General features: G+C 38.6%; 1 protein-coding gene across 4 annotated transcripts; it reads left to right on the top strand.

Moving 5' to 3' along the window:
- The first annotated feature begins 506 nt into the window (after positions 1-506).
- On the top strand, positions 507-11,915 carry LOC122087110 (protein EMSY-LIKE 3-like). 4 transcript variants are annotated; one of them, XR_006142661.1, is made up of 9 exons: positions 507-857; positions 1,603-1,805; positions 2,058-2,167; positions 2,355-2,547; positions 7,099-7,302; positions 11,139-11,210; positions 11,348-11,405; positions 11,499-11,600; positions 11,685-11,915. XR_006142661.1 is itself a non-coding variant. In XM_042656110.1 (9 exons), exons 1-9 carry the CDS (start codon positions 830-832, stop codon positions 11,703-11,705), a joined length of 984 nt encoding a protein of 327 aa, XP_042512044.1. In that variant the 5' UTR covers positions 507-829; the 3' UTR covers positions 11,706-11,915. The 4 variants fall into 4 exon arrangements, 3 of the variants coding, with proteins under 3 accessions (XP_042512044.1, XP_042512043.1, XP_042512045.1); XM_042656110.1 differs by having other exon boundaries at positions 11,506-11,600; XM_042656109.1 differs by having other exon boundaries at positions 11,506-11,915.

Genomic DNA, 11,915 nt, shown 5'->3' with positions numbered 1-11,915 from the left:
AATCGAGAAACCATTTAAATTGGAATTGGTAAATTCTTTTTTATTTTGTTATGTTTTGATCATTTTGGTTTCGAATCAATAAATTGATTCTGGTCAGATCAAAATGGTTTAGGAAGTTATTAAAGCTGATAAACCATTAAACCGGATTCAAACCAAATAAAACGGCCAAATCGTTAAATTAAATAAAAATGATTAAATGGAATAATGGAATCGATTATGATTTAGGAAATTTTGTTTTTGGTAAATAGATTTAGGAAATTGAAAGCTACTAATAAGGTAATAAATGGTTTGATTTTAATTCTTTTCAACTAATCATCTTGGGTTTCAGATCCTCTCCAGCCAGACCAGGAGAGATGCTAATTGGGGACATGAAAATTGTTTGCAACCGCTGCGTCGGTACAATAAGCATTAGGTGGCTGAAAGTCCCATAAGGTGCGTGTCCAAATACTTTCGGCTGTCCGATATTTATCGCACCCGATGGCTCGCTGCAGAATGTACACTCTGTCCCGTCTCTCTCTCTTCCTCACTGGTCCCTCTCCAGAGGATCCATTTCCGTCATTTCGCCCTTCCTCGAGTGCCTGCGCACTCCGAAATGCGAAGAGAGAAACACGAGAGAATATCCAGGGGGCAACTTCTGGAGCTCCATATTTCTATTCTCTACTAATATCCCGTTCCCGCCATATTTTGCCGGTCAAAAGTCACCGGTTTCTCGCCGGTGAACGCCATCTTCTCGGTTTTGCTGCAAGCTGGTTGTGATTTTTGAATGCTGTACGACGTCATGCTTCTTCCATGATTGCCTTTCGTTCCATCTTCCGGTGCTGTTTCATCTATGGACTATATGAAGCAAGATAGCAGCGGTCAGTCGTTCTTTCTCCTCCTCCTCCTCCTTTCCATTCTTTCACTTCTCAACAATTCCTATGCCATTTTTATGACTTTAGCCATCTTTTCCACTGGTTTGTGAGTTTGGGTTTCTGTTTTGGGACGATATGATTTAGGGCTTGTTATTTATGTTCTTTGGGTTTTAGGGTATGAATAACTGTAGGCTCAGTCGAAGCGTTTACGGGTTTTTGGGACTTCGAGGGAGAGGAATTGAACCCAAAGAGATGTTATTATGCTCCCTTCTGGAGTTTGTCTGCTGGTCGTTACTAGGGATTCGTTATGGTTCATGTTGAAATCTTGGAAAAGTTTGTCATGAAGCTTTAACTAGACATTAATGCTCACATTGAGATCTCTCTCTTTCTCTCTCTTCTCTCTTTGTAACACTCTTACACCCAGACACTGGTCAGTGGGCACTCAGTCAGTACTTCACTTTGATGCAACCGATCCTGGGTTTTTTTTTTTTTTTTTTTCCCTTTTGGAGGATGTAACTCGATCGAGCTATATAATCGCATCTCTTGCTTATGCTCGATCTGTAATGTTGTTGCACGACTACTGTTTTCTCCTTTTCTAAGGGATTCGTTCTTATATTTTGGATTGGTTGTCAATGCCATTCAGTCTCAACTCAACTAAGGATTTTCCCAACTGGTTGATACCATTCAGTTTCTTGAAGAATTTCTGTAAAACTGACTGATAGGCTAACATTTCTATTGATACATTCCACAGGAACTGATGAAGATCTTCCCACACAAAATATCAGCAGAAATATTCCAGGTGTACGCTTTTCTATGACTGGGAGGGTTCCCTCTGGAGCAGTTTCTCGAGGGATGGATACGACTGACATTAAATATGAAATTCATTGTATAGAGACCGAAGCGTATAGCGCTATACTAAGGGCTTTCATTGCTCAATCTGATGTCCTTTCCTGGGTAAGTCCCAGCTTTGTTGGCTGTTCCTGAGCAACTAACTAGCTATGTTGATTTCCTAGCTGTACTGAGTCTACCATAGTATTCAACTCTTTTTTGTATCTTTTTGAGGAATTTGCAATTGTCTTTTCTTTTATATGTCTGTGTCTCTTTGTATCCTCTTCAGTTAATATATACAAATTTGTCTAGTAAGACTTTCATCATGTCTTGGATGTAATCTCAACTGCCCAATAATTATATACATTTCCTTTGCAGTTTAAAGAAGGGCTTATTACTGATCTGAGGAAGCAACTTAATGTTTCAGACCTGGAACACAGAGAACTCCTTGTGAAAGTTGATTCAGATGATTCGGTCAGGATGATAAGGTGTTCATTTCTCTATTTATTGTTTCAATAATCTTTATTTACCCTTTTATCTTGTGTCCAATCAGATGATCATATAGATGGTGAATCCAGCATCTAAACAATCCCCCCCCTCTTCATCTTTTTACCCCTCCTATTGTTGATGAATGTGTCGACTAGTCTTAATGACCTTTTATTATATGTGATACAGGGAAAGGCGTAAGGGCATTGCTGGTGAAAAAGGGTCACTCTGTTACAAAATGAATTCCTCTGGATCGAACCCTAATTCAGTGTGTCATGCTCCCCGCAAAAGGTTGAAGACTTCACATGTTACTATATCTTCACCCCCAAAATACATACATCATTCTCAACCTTCACCAGCAGCTATTCCTTCTTCAGCGGCAGTAAGTATTAAACATCTGTAAAAAATGGATTTTCAAACTGCATTATTTTGTTCTCATGGCGTTTTTAGGTCTTATGGATGTGTCAACTTGACTGGTATGTCTAAATGATACATGTGCACGCTGGAAGCAACAGGGTGTAATTTCTATATGCTTGTAGCTTTATAATTAGCATAGTTGCCAACTTGTCATGGGTCTAGGCAACCCAAGGTGTTGGAGGGGACCTGGATGCAAGGAAATACAAACAAGGCACCGCCTAGGTGACCAAGACAACTGGATGCCTAGTCGAGAAGCCTTGACAACTGTGATAATTAGCCTCAAAATTTTCATTTATAGTAAGTCTGAATTTACTATTTTACCATGTGAGGTTTTCCTTCTTTGTTTTTGACATGTCTGAGGGTTTCAGGTTTCCTTCTCTGGTGTGATTGTGTTGGTTATTTATTGGAGCAATCAAGTTGGGTGATTTATTGTGTTTTGATTTTCTAATTTTAGTTGAAGTTAGGTTCTTCAATTATGCATAGGATTTAAGACACAAAAACATACGTGATTATCAATGGATGTTTTGTTTTTGGAGCACGTGAAACGTAAGTTACTCAAGTGTTCTTCCTTTAGCTGATGCAGGAGCGCTTCCATGGATCGACCCGAACCCGTTTGGAAACCCAGATTGTGAATCGGGTGAAAATTTGGGTCTTTGGTCTAGTAGAATATTAGTAGTTTATTTATTTATTTTTCAGATTTATCTTGTAATATTTCAGTTTGGCTAGAGTTTCATTCTGTTTTTAATTTTAGAGTTTGGTTCCATATACTTGGGTTAAATAATTAGGATAGTTTGTTTCTATTTCAGTTTTAGACTTCAACTAGGAAACTTTAATTTCTGTTTTTATAAATATGCTTGTAACCCAATTCATTGGGCAGATTAAAAAGAATGAAATTGTGAGTTTTGGTTAAAGCCTGTGATGCTGATTGTGTGCGTATGCAAACTCCCCCCTCCTCTTCTTCTGTGCTATCTCTCTCCTTTTCTCCTCCTTCCTCTTTCCCATCTCTTCTTACTTGTTCCCCTGTATCTGTCAATGGTGTCATCACCATTGGGCGATAAAACCAAATTAAAAGAAATCCTTGCTGCCCACCCTTTAACCCAACTGATTGGCCCTGAGTTTGGACATTGAATCGCACTTGAGGGTCAAATCTGTATACAGAGCTTCAAGCCCTAGTGCCCCTTTTTCTACTGGGAGTTTGAGGGAGTGCATCCCTAAGGTCCTGCCAATGATATAATCAGGCCCTCGATTCTGTTCATGGGGTAGAATCTAGTAAGTACATACCTGAGTCTGGAAGATGGTAGTCGGAATTGAGTTCCTTTCCTCAGAATGTTTGGTTATGTTGCATGGCCGATCCTTCCCTGTCGAAGTCAAGATTGTCCACTGCTGGTTCGATAGCCCAAGGTAGGAGATCATCTAGTCTTCTTTGCCCCCCCCCCTTCTCGATAATCCCTTTCTTCTGTTTTATTTACCATAAACCCTCACTTTCCACCTATTTCTATTAGTTCCATGTAATCCCAGAAATACCCCAATGCATGAGTGGTTATTGCGATTGATTCATGTTCTGATTCTTATGTCAACGAGACCTTATACTGCCCATATTATTTACGGTCTGCCACTTTGTTTTAATTACGAAACTATTCTTGCAATTGAATTATCGAGTATCCGAGTGGGCCCATAAGCGAACTCAAATAGGGTACTGTGACCTGGGTTCTACATCATTAGCACTCCTAATTGTTCTTGTTATTCTCAGTGATTGTTTCTTTTACTTCTGTTCTGTAATTTGATTTCTACTCTATTCTCTTTTTCATCTGAGACCCTAATTCATGATTCCCCTTTTCTATTTGCAAATTTAACTCTTGCTCCAATTTCTACATCAGACTTTCTATTTTTTGCACCAAGACAACCACCCTATGTTGTGGTTCTTTGTCTTAGAGTCAGATCCGTCTATCAATAAAATTTTCAAGCATAGGGATGGTGAGTGTATGTGGATGCATTAAACATAACATTTAATGGTATGGAAATCTATTCCTTTGTGAGGATGTAATTAGTTTTAATTGCTTGTACTGGGTTTGGGTTCAGTTTTGGGTTTGTTCCCCCATTATATTCAAGTGTGCAACCAAGTCAAATAATGTAGATGATTCATTACTTGTATCCAAAAATGAAGATTTAGTAACAGAAGTATGCAACTTTGACCTTTGAAGTATGACATTAAGAACTCAGAGCGTAACATTGTACTGAAAATCTGCAACCTGTGTACATATATAGTTGAAAGGGCATGAACTTGCAATAATATAAGCTCATGGTTTAGGCTGTGTGCATTTGCAAGTAATGGGTACATCCCATCCAAAAAAATAAAAAAACAATCCTCTCTGATTTGGAGGATCCAACACATATGCCATACCCATGCTCAACTCTTGTCATGTTTGACGCTGGTATTTTTAGTAAAATGAAGGATGTAGCATTGTAGGTATAATAGAGAGACACCATTGCATCTTAGTTGGCCTCACACTCTTACTCTGCACTTTATACTACTGTTCTATGAAAATAAGAGAGTACTAATTTCTCACTAGCTGAAATAGAATTAGGGTTTTAATTGATGGCATTTAAGATAGCTGGAGTTTAAGCTTCAGGTGAGAGAGTGGAGATCCCACCTCCCCATTGGCAGATTGGTAGTTTTTGGAGCTTCAATGGATAAAACAGAATTTCAAATGCGGAAATGAAGGATTACCATTTATTGAAGGTCTCTAGTTGTCTAGCAACTTTTTAACAATTGAGAGGAGTCTTAACCAAAAATTTTGAAAAAAAAAATGGCAAACAGGAAAAAATCTAGAAGTGTGTACTCACATAACTGGAATGGTTCCTAAACAAGAATTAAAAGGCCTAATTAAACCATGTACCTGTTACTTGCCTTGAAAAAAGGATCTCAACTCTAGGGAATTACACAAAACAGAGCTACAAGAAGAAACCTTAACAACCAAAATTGAGAATAGTAAAAAAAAAAAAATTAAAATCTTCATTGATCCTTCTGCCACCATTTTTTTATCTGCTCCTTCAGGTTTGATCGTCTGTCTGAATATGGCTTTTACGTTGGGCTTACTTAAGTCTTTTGACAAATACTGTGTAGGATTTTACTGGTCAAATTTATGCATGGTCTGTTATTTCAATTAAAGGGAGCTGATGCCTATCATGGCATCCTTGGTAGTGGTTTGATTTCCTAATATACATTATAAATCTGCTGACCAACTGATGGATCTGAACTCCATCCTTAGCCTTTGAGTGGAACATGAACAACCTGGACAGAGTTTTAAGTCTAGTGCATGATTAAATCTTAACAGGAGTTGGGTATATAACGCAATCCTTTTGGTTTCGCTCTGATGAGTTTGCAGAATGTATTGAGTATTTGTTAGGCCTCTAGGAATTTTCATCAAAAAGATGTGATACCTGGGTCCTTCTCACCCTGAGTGCAGCATAGGGATACGTTGCAGGAGCCTCCTCACATTGAGTGGATGTGTCTATTTTTTTCTTCTTATTATAAAATGTAAAAGAAAGAGTGGCAGTAGACAGACAATGAGAAGCAACAGTCCCATTGTAGCAGCAGCAAAAAGAAAAAAAGGGGGGAAAAAGAAGCAAGAAAAATTTAATGAGCAGCAGCAGCAGATGAACTGTAAATAGAAGGGAGGATAAAAGGGGGAATGAGGAGGATAGAGTAGCTGGACTTCATCATCACCAACATCCTCCCTGTTGGCGTCGAGTTGTGGAGACTGGCTCCAGATCCTGGGGCTTAATACCTGTATATAATTTTTTTTGGAAAGCCGTAGATACTTATGATTTACAATTACAGTTTCTTGAGGCTAATGATGTACATTTAATCCGTGGGCGGTTATGAGTTGCATTTAAGCCTTTATTTTTTTTTGGGGTGAATAAATAATTCATTACCAAAGGAAAGAAAGGGGGGGGGGCAAGAACAAATGCCAATGCCAGTGCCAACAAGGCCCAGCAAAAACAAATCGAGGAGGGAAAAAGCCCAACAAGCCACAACACACTAAACGGGAAAAAAAAGAAAAGACCCTTACAAAGCAATCAAACCCAGGGTTAGGTTGGGGCGAGGGAGAGGGATGGGCCGGGGTGGTTGTTTTTGTTAAAAACATAAAAACTTGATATTTTTACATTAAGTCTTTATAGTTTAGGGTATTTTTATTTAAACTTAATCCAATTATAGTTTTACCATGGATCCACTGAATCCCTGTATTTGTAACTGTTTTCAGACACATATCCCGGTATCCTAAATTTTAGGATGGATTTGGCTCCTTGATACCTGATCCATGTACTCAGTCTCAAACCCTGGTAGAAAGGATGCTTAGCTTTCCATGATTTGAAAACATATTTTTCTCATGAAATTTTCGTTTACTGTGGGTACTTTATCCCTTTTAATTTTATATTAAATTACTATGTTAGAATTTTATAGTATTTGGATTCCATATTTATGGCGTAATGAAGCTGACACTATCCTGCTCAGACACATTACAGGGACAGTCAATGGGTTGGTGAAACAGATGTCTTCTCTGCTCAAGGAAATGTTGGGCAGTCCATGAAATCTGCTTCCCATGGCAGACAAGCACCAAGTGCAGGCAAAGGAAAGATTCCAATAATCCATGCAACAGATTTCAAGAAAAGATCGGATACAATTGAGATTCGTCCAACAGATAAACTTATTCATGAGGTTTGGTGATGGTTGCTCTCAGCTTTTAAATTTTTTGCAACCCGTCTTGAAATTTGAATGTTGGATAATTTATGTTTGTTTACATACAAGTGCTTTCAAGGGCTGGGGAAGCTCTTGCTTTGGAGAGTAATTGAGAGGGACACCATCTGCAAGTTCAATTTTATTTTATTTTTATTTTTTTAATGTGTGGCTTCCTAATTGAATGTCATGTAATAACCTCAAGGGGGGTTGGTCCATTGGTGATTCGTAGTGGGTAAAGCTCCTCAGGAAGCTTCTTACCTGGGTTCGAATCCCTTGGCACCACCCTTGTTTCTTATTTGGGGCTTCTACCCTCTTCAAAGTGGAAACGGCTTGTGGTGTCCCACACCTTCGTTAAAAAAATTGTTATGTAATAGATATTTCCCCTTTTTCTGTGATAGGTATCTATGGCCTTTTAATAGAAAGAATAGGTGAAGATGAAATGTCCAAATGTCAGTGCCTGTGGACCTAAAACCTGGCAGATACACCACCCTGCACAATGCAGTCAACCTGCAGATGACAGATGGAAACTGAGTATGCAACCTCCCTATTTAGCGAATAACCTCATCAGGCCCTGCTTCAAACAAAAGCCATAAAGGAAATCAAGGGAGAATCTGTCAATCATGCAGCCTCAAATGTCACCATCCAGAAACACAATTTGTGTTTCATTTCAACCCAAACCACCCAAGTTCCATTTCCAGCAGGAGTTCAAAATGCCAGAGTTTTGAAGAAGGACCAAACCTCTTATAATTTCTGCCCAAACCTTGTCCTGCTTACTCTGTTTTGCTACAAAAAGTTGGTGTTCGTGGTTTAATGAAGTCCCACCAAAAGTATTGGAAATGGAATTATCTATCTTGGATATGGTATCATTCTTAACTTTCACTCCCCTGGTCCTCAAATATCTTTCCTTTTTTCTTGAGAATCTATTCGCATTCTGTTCAACAGCTATGAATGCTTACTTAATATCATCAAATTTCTCACCACTTTGAGCCACTTTAGACTCAGTAATTTATACTTTTTAACCACATTATGCTATCTGTATTCTTCCACCTCTTTCTCTTCCCTGTTGATGTTCATCAGTGATCAGCTGAGTTGCTGGATTATCTCTACTCTCAAGTTGATTGATTCCAATAAAAGCACATACACTTCTCCATTTTAATTTTGAACATTGGTGCTCCTGCCTCGACAGACTGGCTTCTTCGCTCCTAGGAGGATAGCATGACTAACATTAGTGTGATTTATATGTTTTCTCTAACAATAGTCACTCTACTTGTTCAGCACGTTTCCCAAAAGATGGAAAAATTGTATGTGGAGTGTTTTTATGAATCACAATGGTGATGACCCTTTACGAGTGGGTTTTGATTGGTAGCAATGGGAACCGTAGGGTCATAGGTAGATGTCTAACCTGAAGCTGACCCTATGCACGTGGGGTTTTGGTAGGTGAAAATGGGATGGGTTAACCATAGGTTCATAGGTAGATGTCCAACCTGAATCTGGCCCATCTATTAATTAGATAGATCGAGTAGTAACGCAAGTGCTGTTTTTATAGGTTGGTTTCTGGTCTGCTTGGTGGGGTCTGTAGTCAATTTTGGGTCTTAATCTAACGGGAACTAAGAAAATGCTTATTAAATTGGATTTAAAAAAAATCCAACCCAAAACCTGTATTAGGGGGTGGCGGTCCTGTATCAGGAGTTGCTGGCCCTTGGTTTAGCAAAGATTATGGTATGAAGAATGGTGAGAAATTTCTAAGAGTAATTTCGTAAGACTTAAAGAATGAACGGGATTCTATTGGATGGTTAGTAGATGGGGAAGTCCTTATGTGATGGTACCCATGAAAAAGGATTGGATGGCGATATTCTTTAAAAAAGACAAAAGGATTAGCCATTTCCACAATTGTATGCAATAGAGACAAATGGTTTCAAGCTTTGGGATCAAGTCATATTGGCTGATACGTGTTGGGATTGGACGATATTGATCTTGTTTTTTTGCCTGATACATGAATGGAGATGGTGTATTGGCTGATCCTGGGTTAAGTTGGCAGATTGCTGTATCAACCTATCATGTCTCAGCCGTTGATAAAATCCAGATTGAGCGGATACAAGTACGTAAATCTTATTTTTTCTTCTAACTCTTCAGCAATTTCAAGGCATGAGAAACAGGAAGACTTCATTCAGATGCATCAAATTAATGAAAAAACTAGTCTTAGTCTTTTTCCCATGCTCTTGGCTGCAGTGTTTATTGATCTAAATTCCAAGAAGGTAAATTTATAACTTATAAGGAGTATACTTTCTGAACATAATGTCCATTATGGAATATATGTATGGCACAAATGTCTGCCATGTGGCAGATCTAGTCATAATAAAACTTATGACAGGTAGACCACAAGGTCGACTGCTTATGTGTTGAGGTTCAGCCTGAATAGAGTTGGGCCAATTAGCAAAATAAAACTTTGAAATGTTAAGAAAATGAAACTTACTGAAAAGAAATGGGCACTGAAAATACAAGGGGAAAATGCCAACGCACGGGAGAAAATATGGTTGAATTTGTTTTGTGAAATTTGACATGTGACCAATCTAAACCATTCCCTAGATATCCAATGGTTGGAAAGGCCCATATCACTCTTCCATTTGGTGTAACTAAGTGGACTGCCGATTGATTCCAATGTGGACGTGCTGTCCAGGAAAGCTTCAAACTTTATGATTACTTGGGTGTACTAGGAGTATTTATCTATTTCTGTTGTGTTTGTCATCGAACTGTTCTCTTGGTATGTATATGCTAATCGATGGTATGCCTTGGAAACCTAGACATTGTATTAATTAAATCTTTAAACTCATCTAATGTCTGTATTCTGTCCTTTGACTCTCCCAACAGTATTTTAATTTATGTCATTAATTTGTGAAGCATTATTTTATCCCCAAGGGGATGGTTTCCATGGCATTGATTGCTTTATGTTGCTAGTTTTTTATGTATAGGTATTTTCTGAGCATTTGATTGCTAAATCTGGTTCTTATCCTCCTCAATGGTTAACCTAACCATCTCTCTCCCCCCAATCACCCTCCTCCAAAAAAAAAAAAAAAAAAAAACCCTCCACTCCACTCCAACTGGAGAAAAAAGTGCAACACGCACGCAGAGTGAGCGTATTGGTTGAGTGAACTTGGGATTGCACAGGAGCAATCCAAGTTTGAGAGCAATTTAGAATGCAATATTTCCCTGTTTAGCTGGTATTCCGTAACTCGGTCATTCCTTGCAAAAACTCGGGGAAGTTGGCTCAGAATGAGATCAGGATTGGTTTTTGACAATCTGATCCTGGAGAGAGATTTGGGTAGTCTCTTGTTGACTTGCATTTAAGTTATGGAAGGAGTTTCTGTGGTTGATGTTGTTCCTACCCATAATCTACAGATTTTGATTGATCCATTCTCACTTTCTTTCTTGTTTTTTTTTTGTTTTATTTATTTATTTTTTTTTTTGGGTGGGGGGTATTGGGTATTATTGGGTGTACTTTTACCCAATCCACAATGACCCCACCCTTTCTTTGTAGCAACTAGTTGCATCCATTTATAATTTTTAGGGAACCCTTCCGTTAAAGGTTTCACTATGTTGGCAAACATGCCTTGGTATCAGTAAATTGGATGTCTTACAATCTTTGTGTTGCCTTTCTGGAGTTATAATTCATAAAATATTTATACCTTCCCCCCTCTGATAGTGAGGCTGCTCTTCTTCTTTTAAAACTCTAAAGCATCTTAAGTTTTTTCTTGTAAAAAACACTTTCCATCCTTTCCAGTTCTGCAAATTTATATTGAGTCCCATCTGCTTGGCAGGTTGAGAGAGTGATCTGTGGAGGTGGAGAAACTGACCCACGTCAAGTGGAGAAGGCTAAATTAATCCTCAAAGTATATTTTTTTTTTTCATTTTCGAACCTGCTTTCTTACACTTGTTGCTTAACTGATTATATGCTAAGTGTGGCCTTCACTTGAATTTTGAAATTAATCTGGTTTTCCATGATGTGTACTTACGGTTTTGGAAATAGGAGCATGAAAGAGCCATTCTTGAAGCACTTGATAAACTTGCTGATGTGTCAGATGGTGGTGAGTGATGTTCCACTTTGTCATTTTTATTCTCCCATTGGGAGTTGTATTTCGTTATTTAAGCCATGTAAATAGAATGATAAAATGTTTTAGTTCCCAGAGGATTCTCCTGATCGGTCACGGCATCGGTACTCCCACAAGGAGCTTCAGAGGAATGGACAAAGAGCATTGGCACATCATGCCTTCTATGGGCAGGTTGATAGGCTGAACAATTACTATAATGAGGGCTTTGGTATGGAACACACTGACAGAGCGGGTGTTCCTTGCCTTGATGTGCAGGATGATGAAGTGTCCCCTTAATGACGCATCTATTTTCAGTGGTTGCAAGGTGATGTAGATATGACTTAGGTAACAAAGTAATTTGCTTCCGGCAGCTGTGTAAGTCTCATTGGTACAGACCTCTGATGCATCAACATATAAGGTTACTTGGTCTTGCCACTATCTTTATTTCTCCTTGTCTTTTGTTCTCTTCTGCTGACTGATGATAGTGATTGCTGTGGGTTTTAAGTA

Source organism: Macadamia integrifolia, chromosome 8 (assembly GCF_013358625.1).
Source record: "Macadamia integrifolia cultivar HAES 741 chromosome 8, SCU_Mint_v3, whole genome shotgun sequence".
In the NCBI taxonomy this organism is placed as follows: domain Eukaryota; kingdom Viridiplantae; phylum Streptophyta; class Magnoliopsida; order Proteales; family Proteaceae; genus Macadamia; species Macadamia integrifolia.
The sequence above is the reverse complement of the archived record's forward strand: the minus strand, read 5'-3'. Positions and strand labels throughout refer to the sequence as shown.

Coding starts and splice junctions, on each gene's coding strand:
- LOC122087110 (XM_042656109.1), top strand. CDS start 830: ATGGACTATATGAAGCAAGATAGCAGCG. Junction 2,168..2,354: donor GATTCGGTCAGGATGATAAG/GTGTTCATTTCT, acceptor TATGTGATACAG/GGAAAGGCGTAAGGGCATTG. Junction 2,548..7,098: donor CTATTCCTTCTTCAGCGGCA/GTAAGTATTAAA, acceptor TATCCTGCTCAG/ACACATTACAGGGACAGTCA.